At 47.2% G+C, this 18,185-nt stretch overlaps 1 protein-coding gene across 6 annotated transcripts in view; it reads right to left on the bottom strand.

Annotated features, from left to right (window-relative positions):
* Znf462 (zinc finger protein 462) overlaps positions 1-18,185 on the bottom strand; it is a 134,104-nt gene that overhangs the window by 66,649 nt on the left and 49,270 nt on the right. For 4 of the 6 annotated variants that reach the window (XM_050165899.1, XM_050165891.1, XM_050165908.1 and 1 more), the window contains exons 2-5: positions 9,825-10,074; positions 3,733-9,344; positions 2,795-2,959; positions 389-492 (exon numbers count right to left, since the gene is read on the bottom strand). In XM_050165899.1, coding sequence (XP_050021856.1) covers positions 389-492; positions 2,795-2,959; positions 3,733-9,344; positions 9,825-10,044 — 6,101 coding nt within the window. In that variant the 5' untranslated portion in view covers positions 10,045-10,074. Of the gene's footprint in view, positions 1-388; positions 493-2,794; positions 2,960-3,732; positions 9,345-9,824; positions 10,075-12,102; positions 12,267-15,821; positions 15,892-18,185 lie in introns of those variants that run through there. The other 2 variants (XM_050165927.1, XM_050165917.1) reach the window with 2 other exon arrangements.

The following is an 18,185-nucleotide window of genomic DNA, read 5'->3' on the forward strand; positions in this document are numbered from 1 at the left end:
ATTTGCCCATTTCATGCCTCAACTTCCAAAATAGAATTTGACGTCTTCAAATGATACTCAACTTTTGGCTAAATATTTGAAGGCCCTAGCAGTAAAAAAATTCTTCCCTTGGGTAAACTATAACAATTCAACAAGTTCCCGATTTTTAAATGCCTATACTGGCCAAATCTAATGTCATCTCATCAATACTCTTCTTAGGCCCATTTTAGAGATGGCAAGAGTGAGGGCCAAGGTCCCTCTTTGTTTGGGGACACCTGAGCACAGGTAGGGACTGGGAGTTGAGCTCTCATGCTCATGCAAGTGTCTGCCTGTCTCCTGCTGCAGCTTGGCTACCTTCTCTAAAATATCCTCTCTCAGTGACCACGGCAGACGACCCAGTGACACTTACTTGTGTCGGAAGGCAGAAACAAAGGAGCAATACTGGCAGCTGTACTTGTCCTCGCGGGTGAACATGGCCAGGGCCAGGTGGCTCCTCTCATGAGAACGCAGCCCCTGCATGGACATCAGGACTCGGTCACATTGACTGCAATGGTATCCCCCCGGGTGGGTTTCATCCTCCAACATTCCATCAAGCAAGCAGCGTCCACCATCCACCCGGCCCACCAGGGTGCCACTGTCGTCTCTGGCTGCTTCCACTCCATCCAGGAATAAGTGGGAAGGGTCCTCAGCCTCCTGCTAAGAGAACCACACACACACACACATGCCCCACCAACAAAATAAATATCCATTGTTGTCACCCCGGCTTCCTTCTTTACCCGTCAATCTCCCAAGCTTGTCAGCATTTCCTGGCAACATTCTCTCCTCTGCCTCTCTGGTTCCCCACAGAAGGAGGGCCAGCTTGAGAATCATTTCCTTCACAGCAGTGTTGGTTTGGGGGTGACATACTTTGGGAACTAGAGAGCCCAAGACATGTGACATGGGCTTTCCTGGTCTAAAGACGGTTTATTCGTTACCAGTCTTTGAAAGAAATTTTAAATTGTGATCTCTATTCCAAAATAAAGTTGGATTAGGATTGTAGCTCTAAAAGAAGAAAGGAGGGGACCTGGAGAGAGAGGGGAGGGGAGCGGGAAGGAAGGGGAAAAGCATAGTCTAGCTGTGGTGGTTTGGATGAGAATAGCCCCTGTAGATTCATTTTTTTGCATGCTTAGTCCTAATTGATGAACCATTTTTTGGATGGATCAGGAGTGTGTCCTTATTGTAGGTTTGTCACTGGGGATGGGTTTTGATGTTTCAAAAGTTCATGTCAGGCCCAGTCTCTCTCTCTCTCCCCCCTTCCCCCCCACTGCCTATAGATCAGGATATAAAGCTCTGAACTACTTCTCCAGTACCATGCCTGCTAGTTCTTCATCACACTCCACACACCCACCATGATAATAATGGACTACCTTTTTGAAACTATAAGTTCCCCATGAAATGTTTTTATTCATAAAACTTGGCCACTGGGCGGTGGTGCGTAGGCCTTTAATCCTAGCACTCGGGAGGCAGAGACAGGTGGATCTCTGTGAATTCGAGGCCAGCCTGATCTACAAGGGCTAGTTCCAGGACAGGCTCCAAAGCTCAGAGAAACCCTGTCTCAGGAAAAAAAAAAAAAAAGTTGGCCTTCGTCATGGTGTCTCTTCACAAAAGGACAGTCACTAAGACACTAGTCACCTAAGAATTTTGGGCCATTTGGAGATGAAGCTTAACAGAGATCTTTGTTCCTTGTCTCTATCTCGCAGATAAAAATGCCACTTCCAAATGAAGGCTAATGTGTGATTAATTCCAAAAGCTAAGGAGCAGGCTGATTCTTATGTCATCCACTTCTGAAGTAGCTCCTTGGACTACTGAGTTTTCTCTCGTGTGAGTCTAGGAAGACTGGGACACACTACAGCAAAGTAGAAGCTATCTTCTTTGTCCCTGGGTTGCCAGTGTTCTCATCAAAGACAAGGGTTCAGTGTTCAAGAGAAGATAAGCTTTACCTTCAGAGTAAACAGGACACAAAGGTCAAGAAAGAGCAAATAATAAAAACATATTCCAACATCCAGATGAAAAGGGCAGAAACCTGAACTAACTTCTGTGTTCAGAAGCGTGAAGTACCTAACTATATTCTAGAAGGTACAATGGAGAATTAGCAATTGAAACAGCAGCTGCTTTTGGATTATGATATTCAAAACGGATAGGCTAGTAAAGGCAGGGACAAGGGGAAGGAAGACACTGGCTGCATCATATTGGAAAGATGAGTGTAGCAGACAAACCAGGTCTCAAAGGCTGTTAGCTTTATATTTGATCAATGCCCCTTGCACAACTCAGAGAACCTAGAGAGAAGAAAAATGCGGATTCTCCTGGACTGTCGCATGCTCGGGCAAATGACAGTATGGATGAGGCAGTGAGAGGCCCAGGTGACAGGAGCAGAGCCCACTCAGTTCCTCCCATGGGCTCTGGCAATTCAGAACAATGATCTAGTGACAAGCAGCATGAAATAGCATGACCCCGAGCCTCCTTACATGAGAATGTAGGACCATCTTGGTCCACCAAACCATACCCCAGAATCAGAAACCATATCAAAGCCAAACCTTTCCCTGAACAGAATGATTCGGAATGTCCAACCTGCAAAGAAATCAAAACAAGCCGAAGCAAACCAAGCATAACTCAGGAGTGCCCGCATCCCAGGCCACACTCTGCCCAGCGCTTCAAGTGATGGGTTAATAAATAACTCAGATATACATACGCATGTGAATGCGCACATGCACACACATACACACGCACATATGTTCGCACACATACACGCCAGGTACCTGGACCTTCCCCTTCTCACCTTCACGGCAGCCGACACAGACGGGACATTGCCATACTGGACATGCTTCCGGAGGTGGTTGCAGATGGCTCGAAGCGTTGGGTGCACTTCCACACAGAATTTACACTTGTAGCCCACCACTTTCCTCTCCTTGATCTTTGGCACCTCTTCTAAGTGACCGAAAGGCTGGTAAAATACAGTGGTAGCCATCAATACACCACACCCTCCCATAAAGGCAGGCGTTGCACTCTTAAGAGTTTACTGGATATTGTACTTTAAAGAGGTTAAAAACCAAGGAGACAGAGGCAAGTATTTTATATATATCTCAATTTCATCAGCCATGACACATTGCCTACTAGACGCAGTCACTGGAACCCAGTTAGGCTCCGTTTGGTGAGGAGCGAGGTCTGTGGAGAAGCCCGTTGTAACTGCTACTAAGTTACCTTGGCTTTCAGGTCAGTTTTGTCTACGCAGGTGAAATGTTGCGCAGCTATTCCTTTAATAAACTTCTTGATTTAAAATTTTAAAAAAATCTATTCCTTGAGATGTTAGGTTCCTGACACAAACACTGTGTTTTGTCACAAAGACCAAGCCATAGCTGAGAAGGGCTAAGGATACCAAGAAACAGCCCACAGATGTCTTCAGAAAATCAAGCATTGTCTAACTAGGCTTCAGCATACACTACTTGGCAAGAAGACATACATAGAAACCACCCCAAACCTCCCCTGGGGAACCATGGGAGGAGTCAGAGGGAGAAAGGGAGGGGAGCAGGACCGTGGAGTGGGGTGAGTATAGAACGGGGGATAATCAAGCTCGAAACGTTTAATTGACTTATTGAGCTCTCTGGCAAGCTAAGTCACTAGGAAGCCTGCAGCAGTTTGGCTGGCAACGAAGAAGTGCATGTGGGCACCAGTGATGAGAGGCCTCCTGGGGGAAGGGAAATCAAAACATATCCTTACCCTCTCTTGTTTGAAATCTGCAAAAGCACCATCTGCATATTTCTGCTTGCTCAAAAGCTGTTTCCTCCTCTCCTGACGTTTGGCACGCTTCTGGAATTCCTCATTGTGAACGTTCAAGTGTGAGGTCAGCTCGGCTGTGCTTTGCAATTTGCTATCGCAGTGCTTACACTGGAAGGTGGAGTTCTGGAAGCGGGGACCGCTGCCGAGGATGACGAAGTCCCTCTTGAGGTCCCGGCTGTGGTGGTCTGTGTAATGCATGCACAGCAACTCGGCCGTGCTGAAGGACAGCTTGAAGCATTTGATGCAGCGGAACGGGAGCCACTCGACGTCCTGAGCTTCGCCCTCCACCTCGGTTCTCTCCAAGCCGCCTCTCTCTTCTTCTTCCATCAATGGGGGTTTCTCGTGTTCGTCTGCATAGACAGCCGTGAAGTAGCCCCCCAGCTTGCTGGCGTGTTGCTTCTTTGGGAACACCCCTGGGTGGCGCTTCATATAATGGGACACAATGCCTTTCTTGCTAAAAGACTGGAAGGAGCATAAGGAGCACTTTTTCTTCTCCACGGCCCGCCGCAGTTCCTCGCTCAGCTGAGGGGAGTCGTCTTTGGGTGGGGATGGGATGATCACCTTGTTGGGTTTGTCGCTGATGGTCCTGGAGGCCGCAAGGCAGTGGGTGTAATACGCATCGATGTCGTGGCGCTTCTGGTAGTGGGCTGCCAGTCCCTTGCGGATGGGATTGGTGTAGGCACACAGGGCACACTTGAAGAGATTGTTCTTGCCCTCGGGCTGGGCACGGACATTATTGTGCTTGATCCGATAGTGCCTGGCAATGCCCTTCCTCGTGGAACAGAAGTACTTGCAGAGTTGGCACCGGAACACAGTGTGGGAGACCAGATGCGAGGTAGAGAAGTGAGAAGTAGACATGGGATCCTCTCCCACCTCCTCCTCCGTCACGGAGACCTGGGAGGGGCTCACTTCAGTCGTTATCTCAGGCTCCAGGGAGACAGGCAGCTTGGGGGGAGATGGGGAAAAGACGTCAAACTCAGGCTGGTTGTGGTACTTCTCATAGTGGATTTTGAGCTTCTCCAGCGTGCCGTGTGTGTATGGACACAGCTTACACCGGTAGGCACCGTACCCTTGTTTGAAAATCCTGCTCGTCTCCTCCACGTCATTCTGGGTTATGTCGGCAGACTGCTCCACATCGTGCACAAAGTCCTCGGCGGTCACCTTGATGGCCGGGTGTCGCTTCTGGTAGTGGGTTAGGACGCCGTGGATGCGAGTGTTGATGTATGGACAATGCCTGCATTTGTAGACCGCCCCTGGGTTGATGTCGATATCCTGTGCGAAATCAGCAGCCTTCACTTTCATGCCCGGATGCTTCTTCCCGTAGTGGGTGAGGAGGCCGTGCAAGTTGTTGTACTCAGACTGGCACACAGTGCACTGGTACGGGGTGGAAGAGATGGCAGGGTTCGCTGAAGCCAGATGAATGCTTTTCTCTGGGGAAAGTCTTGCATCCTCTGGGCACTCGGCTTCCTGCTCGGGGAGGGGGGTGGGCAGACTGTTTTCACAATTCACGGGGCCTATCAACTCCTCGGGTGCAAGGATGGCCTTGTCCACGCCATCTTTCTCCTTGATGATATCCAGCAGCACGGACTCGTCACCGTTCATGGCCCAGGGGTGGAAGGCTTGGTAATGATTGGTGATGTCCCAGATGGAGACAGCTTCAAAAACACAGTCCCTACACCTGTAAGTTTTGGCTTCAGCTGGCATGGTGAGTGTGGGAGAGGATGGGTCTGGCCCAGCCCAGAGTTTGGTAGCCATGTAGGTGTAATCTACATAGTGCTCCGGGTGCCTCCTTTGATAATGCAGGAGCAAGCCACTGGGCTCCATGTGGGAGTAGATGCACCACTCACAGTGGTAGCCAGCTTCTATCAAGCCATCCAGGAATGCCCATCGCATGATGGACGTGACGGTGGCCTTCAGGGCAGGGTGGTCTTTTTTGATATGCTTCCTCAGGGCATAGAAATAGGGGGAGGTATACGAGCACTGCCTGCATTTAAGCGCTCTAAGTTTCGTCTTATCCCGCTCCATACCAGAAGCCGGGAGAAGCACACAACTGGCGGCCTTCTGGTTTCGGTCACAGAGGCTTCTGATGGTGGCCGTGTGCTGCCGGATGACATCTGCATTGGCCTTGAAGTCCCGGTGCTTCTTCTGATAATGAATGAGGACACCTTTGACCGTCCGGTTCCCGTAATCACAGTGCTGGCAAAAGAACATCTCCGTCTCCACGGGAGGGCATTCTCCCTCAGAGCTGCTCCGGTTGAGCTGCATGGGGGCAGAAGGCCGAGGGGAATCTTGGAGCCCTTCGGTCCCTCTCAGCATTGCTGCCGTGGGGGGGGCCTGTCTGATATATTTGGCAGTGACCTTGATTTCTGGGTGTCTTTTCTGGTAGTGGACAAGCACCCCCACAACCGACCGGTTGCTGTAGGAGCAGTGTTTGCAGTAGTAAAGCTCAATGCTGAGGTCTGGTGGTGGGGGCTGTGGGGGGGGTGGGGAACCCATGTTGGACATTTTGGGAGACAATGGAGCACCCACCTCAAATGATAATTGGGAAAGGGCAGAGCCTCTGTCCACAGACACCATGCGCATGGTTTTCTGGATCCTAAAGTACGAGGCCTTTTCTTCAGGGTGTTTCTTCTGATAGTGAACCAAGACAGAGTGCATGTTGGGGCTCGCAAACGAGCAAACATCGCAATCGTAAACGACCACCGTGTTGACAGAAGGGTCCTTCTGGTTTTCACATTCTGGAGTAAAAGTCTTGGGAGGAGTGTTTTTGTTAAACGTAGCAGGCATACCACCACCACGAGCCACGGGAGTGGATGTCGCCATGCTCTTGGGAGCCGAATTCAGAATCTCCCGCAGGGTCTGGGACTCAGCATTCAGCCCTTCCTGCTGCTCGACGACGTAGCTCGAAAAGATCATGGCGTTGTTGATTTTGACTGTGGGATGCATTCTTTGGTAATGTGGCATCAGGCTCCTGACATTTGGGCTTGTGTAAGAACAAAAGCGACATCGGTAGATCAGGTCCGAATGGTCAAAATTGAGTACATTCATGGCCTCTGGGTGATGCTCACCGTAATGCTGCTGGAGGTCTTCAAAGTTGGTGTAGTCAATGTAGCATTCCAGGCACCTGTACACTGCGCTGTGGTCATTGGGATCCAAGATATACCTAAAGCTAAATTTAATGTAGGGGTGCATCCGCTGGTAGTGCGTGCTAACACTCCGGGCAGATTTGTTATTAAAGTCACAGTGTTTACAATAGTAAAGCCTTCCAGAGTCACCGAAATCTGTATTTTCACTATTGTGTTCCGTCCCGTAGATAGGGGGTTGAGTGTTCAGCAGGGCTGCGTTGGACACTTGGTGATCTTTCATGCTTGTTGAAGAGCCGTAATAGTCCTCTTCATCTTCAGAAAGCGTGAGTTCAATCTCGGCCCCATTGGTGGCATTATAATCGTGGGCGATACTTCTGTAGTTGGGCTCCTTCTGGGACTCACTGGTGTCTCTGGCCCAAATCTGCTGGGCTGCGAAGGAAGCAGGAACCTCCAGGATGGGTTCTGCTGGCTCCTCTTCCCTGTCTAGCTCAACCTCGATCTCTACTTCATTGCCATCCTCTTCCTCTTCATCGTCCTCGACATTGATGATCGCGTCCTCCTGCAGTTTGGTTTGGTTGATTTTGCTCTGCAGGTTGCTCGCTATCTCGTCAATCCTTGTCCGCTTCTTCACGGGCGACAAATCAAGAGGAAAGTCATTCGCCAGCTTCCTAGAGGCCTTAGCTACAAAGTTATTCTTGGAGGACAACCCAAGAATTGAGGTCTGACTTTTCTTCACAGTGTTGCTGGAAGAGGGGTGGCTCTCTGTCTCGTTTTCCAGTGGTAGGCTTGAGGGCTGCCCCTCGAATTTTGGCAAGTTGTCGCAGAAGGAATGCTTGTGTTGCTGATGGACTCTTAGCCCTTTTAGAGTCATGGTGGAGTAACTACACATGGTGCACTTATAAGGGTGCAAGGGTGGGACCTGTGTGGGTGGCTGTGGCTGCTGCGTTGGTGGTGGCTGTGACTGGGGTGGCACCTGGTGTGATGGCTGCAGCTGCGGCGGCGGCTGCTGCAGTGGCTGGGATGGTGGCGGTGGCGGTGGTGGCGGTGGCTGTGGTGGCTGCTGCTGCTGCAAGGGATCCAACATGACTCCTGACTTCCTACCGTTGATGCTAGCGCTCTCGTAAGAGACCATACCTTCGTTCAGAGAGGAAGAGAGGCTCTCACCCTGCGAATTCACAGCGTCCCAATCGGACGTACCCGTGTGACATTGTTTGTGAGCCCCGAGCTTCAATGAGCTCTTACAAGTAAATGGACACTCGTCACATTTGTAGACGGCAGTCTTTCCAGACAAGTGGATGTTTTCTATGTGGCGGGAAATGCTGCGCCGATGCATGGTGAGGAAAGGACAAAAGGGACACTGGAATCGATTCATGAACCTTCTGAACGGAATCCCCTTGGTCTCTAACAGTTTGTTGCCGTCAGAGCCCATCAGCTGCTCTGCAGTCAGGCCTGACGCCTGGTGATCCATAACGCTTAAGCCGTTCTCACTGTCTATCTCATTTAATTCCTCGTCAGAGCTGGAGTCATTCAGAATGCTGTTCGTGTCCAGGTCAGTCGATGAATTAGTCAGGTCAGACATTCCATACCGGGACCTATCTGTCAAGTTCACAAGGCCAGAATTATGAGGTGACTTCGGCTTCATCTGAGGGTAAGACATAGAAGAAAACTTGGAAGCTGGAGAAGAATTGGGTCTCATGATGGAGTTGCCGACGGAGCCCCTGAAATTGGAGACGTTAGTGTTGGGCATCTCCCGGCTTGCAGCATTCATGGACAGGTAGGGGGAGGTGGACGTGGGGCTGGGTTCATTATTATTCTGCACTTCCGGCGCATTCGTCCCTTCTTGCCCCCTGATATTAGAAAGGATCTTGACCATACTGCGGTGTTTCTTCATCATGTGGTCGCACCAGCGCTCTCGGCGGGGGGTCTGGTAGCTGCACCACTCACAACAGAAGTTGCCGCGAGACTTGGTCAAAGGCTTAACCATGGATTCTAAGATGCTACGCTCCACAACCTCCGCTGGGAGTTCCTTGCAGGGGTCCTGTAAGGACACGGGTGGAACTACGGGGTCTGGCAGTGGGGCAGGGGCAGGTGGTGGCGCCGCGGTCTCCTTCAAACTGTTCAAACTGTTTTTGTGGTACATCTTCTGATGCTTGATGATCCTCGCCCTCCGAGGCGACTTGTACGTGCAGAACTGGCAAGAGAAGACCTTTCCAAATCCCTCGTGCATCATGATGTTATAATTTAAGGATCCTGGCACAGGAGGTCCTGGTGGACTCCCTTCCGCTTGAGCTCCATGGACCTTCCTAGTATGTTCTATGAGGAGATTTTTTGACCTGAAGTAGCGTACACAGAACTTGCACTGAAAAAATTTGTTGGTTGGTTTGGGATTAGGGGCAATATGCTGACCGTAATATCCTGGACTGTGGCCATAGTAACTTCCGCTCCCCAATGCAGCTGCACTTTGACCTAAAGAGAACATTTAAGAGGAGCAAAATGAGAAAAGTAAAAGAGAATATAAGATTCACCACACACAAATCAGCATGGTTACAGTTTTTCTGTAACTATCCCATTCAACAGGCACGATGACTCAAGATGAAGTCCTGAAGACTATCCACAGAGCGCTAACAGTGAAGATGTCATGGATAGTTATAGGCACAGAATAAAGAAAACTTTCATCAACTGTAAGATTCATTCTAGAACTTTCCAAGATTCTTTGTTTTCAAACTTAAAAGTAGGACACACAGGGACACTACAGGGATCATCTCCTAGGATAACTAAGAGAAATATGATATCTACATAGTAAAACTAGCTAGCAGGGAGTAAGAAAATGCAGAAGCTGCACATAAGAACTATGGTTTCCAGTTAATAGTAATAATTGTCATCATCATCATCATAATGGAAGAGCAATTAAGCTCTATCAGACGTGGAAGTTTAGTGTAGGATTACCTGATAAATCTTCCGCAATCACAAACTCATCCTTTATAGAAGAAAACTCCACCTCTGTCTGGTTGCCAGCATTCATGGACCCGGATGGTGGCTCGTCGTCATTGTCCTCTGCAACATCCGTGGGCTGCAAGAACGCAGTATGGACATCCTGGATGTGTGCCTTGAGATCCTCATAAGACGGGGCTCGGAAGTCGCAGCCATCACACTGAAGCACCTCCATGATCAGGGGCTACCCTCTCACATCAGGAACCTGAGGCGGAAGACACAAGGATGCATCATGAGGAGGGCGCTCACCACAAACCTTGAGAGGCGACAGATTCGTGAAGGAAATGAAAGCCAACATCGGTACACTTCCCCTGCTCCTCTCTGCCAACTCGAACGCTGGCCACAGAAAGGCAATCAGATACAACAGAGACAAAGTCCTTGATTTCCTAACTTCAAAGGAAAGAAACCCCAGATAAATGTTTTCTGCTTTGACAGATCTTCAAATGCCACTTGTCAAGGAAACATTAATACTTCAAAAGTTTGTGCCGTTTTTTGAGTTTCTCCACCACATTCAGAATCCTAGGTAACTTAATATTGATTCTGATTTCTCCTTGGACCTTTTCTTTTTGAACTAGAATCTTCTTAGAAGGAAAGAGGACATACCCAGAAAAGGGCAAGGAAATTTCCATTTCTTTTCTCCACTTCCATCTTATTACATTAATGTTTTAACACCAAATGCTAATAGGATTGGTTCTTAGAAATGGCTGTGGCTTTTCGTACTGCTTTTATTATTTTAATAACTTTATTGATACTGGGGTTCACATCTTTCTTCCTTTCCCCAAATAGTGCAGCTCTCACCCATGAGGTAAGTGGTTATTCGCTCTTTTACTACCTACCAATTAAAACCTAACAGCTTCTCCAATCTAATTAGGTCATAAAATATTTCTCATGAGATTTCCAAGCAACCAACTTTAGATGACAGTTCAGTTTCGGGTTTCGGATTGTACTTTGGCACTTCGGTTTACCTGAAGACCACAGAGACTAGTGGTTCTGAAGAGGGGCCTCTGAATCAAGGCTTTCCTTTTCCACTCCATTCCCTTTTACAAGCGTCAGGTGTACACTTAGATACAAAACAACAACAAAATCAACCTGGGAGCCTGGTGTGAAATAAAGCAAAACGTGGTCCATTCGTCTTATTCTGTAATTTGCTGTGTGACTAAAATCTATGGAAAGCCTCATGCTAACTCAACGCAAAGTCCCACCATGAAGAAGTCAAAAGCATGCTGGGAAGGGGCAGTTCTTTTTATGTTAGCATATGTTCCTACAAGGAGATAACCGGTTACTATCTGAACGAGTAAGTTGCTACCCGAAGTGCATCACAAGCCCTACGAAGTCTTTGTCATCTAGAACCAAGTGTCTTAAAAATTCAAGCTGCAGCCAAATCTTTTTATGATGCCATTTTCTATACCTCACATAAGTCATGTGATTTCTGCTGGAGGAACAAAGTCCAGTCATGATGTGTCAGTGAAGTGCAAGGAGCCACGGGCGTGAGGGTTTTCTATCAAAGAATGCTTCGTTCAGGAGCCTGCTAAAGCAAGCTCTGCCCAAATTCAGTTCTGGACAGAGCTTCGCAGAGTGAGACAGAGAGAGACAGATATTTTGCCTCCTCTTCTTCCACCCAGCAATTTATCCTATTTCAATAAACATTGAACTTGGGCACCAGAGTCCCTTCAGCTAACTAAGTCTCAATATTCCAGATACACAAGCTTTTATGTCTGAGCACCACCAGCCTAAATTGTGTGGAAGAGGTTGCTATCAGCTCTGGATCAAATTACAGCAGTCGCTGAGGCCCCACCCCACTTCTCCTTTCGCTCAGTCCATTAGACCTGAAAACAAATTTTTCCATGGTGCAGACGACTCCTGCATTTAGAATGCTTCACAGGAAAAAAAAAAAAAAGCAGATCATCCAATACGCACTCCCCATCCCCCAAGCTTAGTCCTTTCATCTCAGCCAAGCAAGCCACAGCTCTGCTGAATGTGTTTATCACACTTCCAGGAGATAGGAGCTCCTGCGTCACTGAACCTCTAAGACTCACTAAGCTGCCCTAGTCCTCTGAGCTGGAGGAGCAGCCATTTTAGCTCAGAGCCTCTCCTCCGTGCACAACATGGCTTCTCTTAGATTCTACTAGGCTGACAATCACCAGTGAAACGCTACAAGGGCAGGCTGGGCTCCTAGGCTCTGCTCTTCCCAACAAAGAAGGAACTGTTTTCATTTCTTCACGAAAAGCAGCACCTTTTCTCCTCCTCAAATGCCATTCACCAAGATCTCCAAAGGCTCTTTTATTCCATGACTGATAGGCTGGTCCGTTCGTCCTAAGCAGAATCCTGGTTAGATCAGGACGTCCCTGGAGCAGATTTAGGGGTGTCCTGGAGAGGGGACCTCCAGAATGCCTTGGTTTCTTGGGAGGCGTCCTTCCACACACAGAAGACGTACCATCCGAGGCTGCTAGCCAGATTCCAAAGTCTAATGACCTTTGTTAATCACCAGCCAGCCTGTCTGCCTCAGCAGACCCTGCCAAAAGACACACCCTTCAACACAAAGGCTGTAGCTATTCCTTTAAAAAGAGGTTCTGTGAAAGCTCCATTGTGTAGCTCAGAGGAAAACAAAATCCCTTCCCTTCCAAACTTCAAGCCTTTAGAAATAAGGCAACAAAGGGCTTTCTGCTGCGTCTCTTTTGGAGACTTTGAGCCTAGCTCGCGCAAACCATCCACAAAAATGGCCCAGGAGAGCGGATCCACCTTCAGCATTGAGGCAGCCCAACCTAGAGATGAAGTTCGTCTTGCCACACACTCCTCTAATATCTTGGTGTCTTCTGAAGCTGTTATCTATCAAGGATGCAAACCTCATTGGATGCAAACACTAACAGTCTCCTTGTTCTGCTACAAAGGAGATTAAAGGGTTATAAGATCAGAAGGAGTAAAAAAAAAAAAAAGAGAGAGCCACTGATTTGGAAAAAGAAAGAGATGATGAAAGTGATTTTCTAATGGGTTCTAGCTTTAATGTTGTTGCAGTCTTGACCTCAAAAATAGCTCAGAGCCTTAGAAGAGGTTAATCTCCAGGCAGCTCATGCGGCCACCAGCAGGTAGAGCTGAGTGGCCTTCAATCTGATGTTCTCACTGATACTGAAAGGAGAATGTAGCCTACTTGGAAAGCCATTTTGTCTTTGTGTACACGGCTCTCCTGAATGCTGACAGGAGAAGAAAACAGAAATGGCTGGCATGCCCTGAAACAACCCAAGGAACTTGATATATTTAGGAGACTGTAGAAGTACACATGGGCAAAGCCGCAAGAGCAGTGGGGTGGTAGGAAAGGACAGCCAGAAAGCATGCTGAAGGTGGGGATGACCCATCCATCCGTCCTTCAGGAGGTATGTTTGTGGAGCAGGGCATAATCCTCTAAGAAGCCAATAACATGGGGGAGGGGGGAGCCTGTATCTTTGACTGTTTCCTCCACTCAGAAGAGCAGCAACCGGAAGAGACTAACCTAGCAAGTGTCTGCTTTGAAACAGCGATTCAAAGCGAAGAGCCTGGCTCTCCTATTTAGCTCATTTAATCACACACGCAACTACGAGATTAACCACCTTTTTCTCACTTACCAAATCAGCACAATCAAGAGGAGAAATGGAATTCTCTGAAAAAACTGAAAAGAAATGTTGTTTTTAAAGGTCGGGGGATCATTACGTAAATCGAACAGACAACCCCACCTCCTGTCCCTCCCACATCCCCAGGCTCCTCAAGGTCAAATTCTCTTCCTTCAGAGAGCTCCACACCTAACGTCTTGGGATAACACCTGTGAAGCAAGGATACCTCCTTCTAAAATGCCCTTCACCCCCAGTGACCAGTTCTCAGTACAGGAAACTCTAAGCCATCTTAACTGTTCCTCAAACTAGTTTTCATCCTTCAAAGTCTGAATTCCAACTGCGCTGTTCGGCTGAGAAACTCCCAAATCCATTGTCTACGTTTAGCAATGTCTTGAAGACGTACCGCCCGTGCTAGAGATCTGGGAAACACACAGAGGAATGACACATCCTGCCTTTTCTCCACCTCAACCCTCATTTTCGTTGATGCCATTGTCCACCCACTAGTGTTAAGAACTTCGGGGTCCACTGTACCCCAGGTTTCCCTTCTGGGGAGGAAAAAGCAGTCATTCCAACTGTGTCACTGTGCGTCGTTCCAAGCACACAAGTCATTGGAGGCTGGAGGTGTCCTTGCCGCTTCACGGCCTTCTCAAGAGCCCTGACACTTTCAACCCTTGTCCAGGTCAGCTTGGCCAACGCTCCTCTTCTCGCTTGGTAGCCAAGAGTAGAAGGTGGTCTTTAACTGCCTCCTCCAGGAAGTGGCCAAATGAATCCAACCCAGGCCTGCCTGTCTAATCCTCTCGCTGACCCGCAGGACTGCAGAGCAGAAACGAAGCTGTGAAGCCCCACAGCCATGTGATTAAGTAGCAACTAATTATAACCTTCAAAGCCTTTGAGAACCAGATCCAGATATACCAGAAGGCGCTCTTTCTCTGTCCACTCCAGAAACCTACTTTCATTTAGAAGACAGCGAACTCCCCAGACCTCCTCAGTCACAACTCTAACGAAGGGCTCGAGTTAACGCCTGCTATTTGTCCTTGCTTCTCTTACTTTCCCTTGAGGAAAAGCGTGAATCATCCGAGGAGAAGACAGGCAAGAGAAAGGATGCATAAATCTCCCAACAGTCGGGCCAGAAATACAGAAAAATCAGCAAGCTAACCACCCCTTTGGAAAACTGTGTTTTTCCGGTCAGAGGCTAGTCACACAATGAGGTCAACGGGCTAGGAGATGGAATAGGCTGATATTTCTAGAAACAAGCCCAGAGCCTAAGAATAAGACGGAGACGTCAAATACTAACTGACAAATTTGTAAATTCGGGGTCGTTACTCTTGGCAATGAAGGGTGTTTTGGGTCGTTATTAATCATGTGCTCTTGCTGGGGCCAAAGTGAAAGGTCTACTTATTTAAAACCAGTAAAAGACTCTTTCTCAACAGTACTAATTGGGAATCTGAGGTGGTAGCTCTTTCAGAAACAGTAGTGAGAGAATGCAGCTACAAACACAGATTGTCTCATCATATAAGCCCATTATTTCTTTTCATATGCATATTATAGCTATGTGTATATTATATGACTATGCATTGGCAAACTAGCTATTTTTTTTGGTTGAACTTGATCTCTGATGGTTTAGCAAGACCTAGGACAGGTCTGTTCTGAATCAGCACAACTGGTGTGTGTGTGTGTGTGTGTGTGTGTGTGTGTGTGTTCCATTCCCGTGTTAGTTAAGAAAACAGCAACAAAGGAGGCCAACGCCGGGCTCCCTTCATTGATCCCACAGCATTCGGTAGTCGTATAGATCGTGGCTCAGCATGTGGTGTCTTCAAATGTCCTATCAAATGTTTATACAGTTTGCTACATGATCTAAGCAGCGCTGTGTGCTCTTGGCAATTTACCACATTAACGGAAGGTTTAACTTATCAGGGAGGATAAATAATTAAGGAATTCAGAAGGGAGACACAGCTGTTCTTGAAAAACAAATTTTGAGAAGAGAAGAGAGCAATTTGCTAACTAGAACATAGCTGAAAGCAAAAGTGAACAACACTATTAACACCTTTAGAATGATCCTGGATAAACCGGAACCCTTAAGGATGCCTGAGAGGGGGTGTCTCTGACAGCTTNCCATATGAAACCGAATTGAAACAGTAGCAGGAAATACCCTGAGACCAAATCCTGCCAATGCATGCAGCCTCTGTGGTACATGACCAGTCTTGTCCATCTGCAGGACCTTGTCTAAAGCAAGCAATCAGCAGATTAACAACCCAGTCACTGTCCGCACAAGGGTGAGAGTCTCCACATTATCTCTTATTGTAGGATTGCTTTGCTAAATAAAGTTTCCAATGTCACAGAGCACGCCAGAGTAATATTTCACAACGAATACCTGTGGAGGTCATCATTAAGAAGAGATGAGCATCAAGAGCCGTACTTTAAGTAGCTAAAAAATGTCAGCTATGTAAGCAAGAAGTGATCCAGGCTGAGCAACCTGTTACGAAAGCGGGTAGTGAGTGTCTTGTACAGAAAGATACTACGGACCTTGTGGAGAATTCAGGCATTCCTTTGCAATGATATAAGGCGAACTGAGGCCAACCAGCCAATAGGCAGTCTGCCAACACTCCTGTCCTTAGCAAAGGAAGCCTGTGGATTGAACATGAAGATAAAAAGAGAGAAAGGACGAGAAAAGAAAGGAAGGAAGCTGGGTGGTGCCTTAGCAGCTTTAGACTTCCTTGTCTGTAAAGGCAAACCTGTTGTTCACCAGGTAACTCTTAGTTCTGAGAAGTGTCTGGGGCCATTTTCTTGAGATGTGGTTTAGAAACAAAATGAAGATGCCTCTCCCACACTAAAATTCTCAAAATGCAACCAGGACAAAAAAAAAAAAAAATCAGAACCTGGCTCATCATGTTCTTTCAAATAACGGGAAAATGTTCTTGGTGTCAAATAAATAAATTAGAAGTGATGAGGCCAGAAGGATTCCCTGAAATGCCATGAGCTCGCAGGGAAGTTCTTTGAAAACTTTGAAGCCATTCTTACCCTCGAATTTCAAACAAGAGAACTGATTTCTCTTTTCCAGAGCCAAATCTCACCCAAATGGCAGAGATAGGACATCACGGTGTTCCTTTTTATAGAGTCCTCAGAATGCGGACTAGGTTTTCTATGCATACTTTCCACACTATAAGGACTCTCATTATCAAAATTGTAAAATTAAAGAGAAGTTGCAGACAAGCTGCTGGGTGTTTATTGCCGAGCTGATTAAGACACAAAGTAAGCAGAAGCCTCCGTGAAAGCCATCTTCCATGTTAAGAAAGACCAAAAATGAGCATTTCCTCTTGCCTCAGGGCCTTGCCAGTCCAACTGGTCTTGGATGTTGGATGAGCCCTCACAGCCCAGCCCGAACTGCTCCTGGCTCCTAAGCCCCAGTCACACACAGCGACACCAACTCTCCATCAGGTGTCAATGAAGGAAACCATCCTACCGTGTATCTATTGTAACTTGAAGGCAATAGCGGAGAACGCGTGCTGACTTGTGGCGTATTTAAGAAAGATTTGTCGAAGCAACTCCTTTTATTTGGGGAAGGACCCACACTCCCAATCTACCTCTTGGGAGATTTGTTCACCTGCTGTTTGCACAAAAAATTTGGACAAGTTCATGTGTGACATGGATGGGATAGAAGATCATACAGACCACACTTTCTCTTAGATGTGGAAATTCAAGTTTACCACAAAGAGACAGATCCTGAGTAGGATGTTGGGGGTAGAGGTGGAGAGAAGATGGTTAGCAGGGTTGGATGGAGTTGCAAAGATAAAACTCATTTTTTTCTGGTGCTAAGGATCAAACACAGGCTCTCATACATGCTAAACATTACTGTCTGAGCAACTTCCAGGCCCCTGGGTGGAATGACTTCTAATCTTCCATATAGCACTGGGGGGTAACTTTAGCTGACAATAGCTAATTGAAAATCTCCAATAAATACTAGGGAGGATTCCAAATGTTGCCATACAAAGAAATGATACAGGTGAAGCGATAGATATGCCATTGGCTTCAATAGGATCAACACGGACATATTCTAAAAAAAAAAATCACACTGTACACTCAATAATATGTACAATCAGTACATGTCAATTAAAAGCATATTAATTTCTTTTTTTTTCTTTTTGTTTTTTTTTGAGACAGGGTTTCTCTGTAGATTTTGGGGCCTGTCCTGGAACTAGCTCTTGTAGACCAGGCTGGCCTCGAACTGACACCCGTCTTGCCTCTGCTTCCCAAGTGCTGGGATTAAAGGTGTGCACCACCAACGCCATCTTTTAATTTCTTTTTTTATTGATATTATTGAGATATGTATTTTTCTCTGTTCCCCTCCCTTCCACGCCCCTCCCCTTCAACCTTCTTTCATGGTCTCCATGTTCCCAGTTTACGAAGGATTTCTTAACAATAAAAAAGAAACCATCAAACTAGATACACTCTTTACATGAGAACTGACCTAAATCTACCTGAAAGGGTTAGACCATGACACAATTGCCCTTTCAGACAGGTTTCTTTTCTCACACAACACTAAGCATGACAAGACAGGGATGCTCAGAGATCTAGCATTGAGAGTGTGTGCTCACTGGAAAGCCAAGCCATGGCTGGGTCTGCAGGGTCCTCAAACAAGGTTCAGTCTTTATTTACGAAGCATTCTAAGATGGGGATGTCTGTTTGGTTCATATATTGATCTTCTCTTGGCTTCTACCATAGCATAGCAGAGCCTTTC

This window comes from Alexandromys fortis, unplaced genomic scaffold (assembly GCF_014885135.2).
Source record: "Alexandromys fortis isolate MF-2015 unplaced genomic scaffold, M_Fortis_MF-2015_v1.1 scaffold_18, whole genome shotgun sequence".
Lineage (NCBI taxonomy): Eukaryota > Metazoa > Chordata > Mammalia > Rodentia > Cricetidae > Alexandromys > Alexandromys fortis.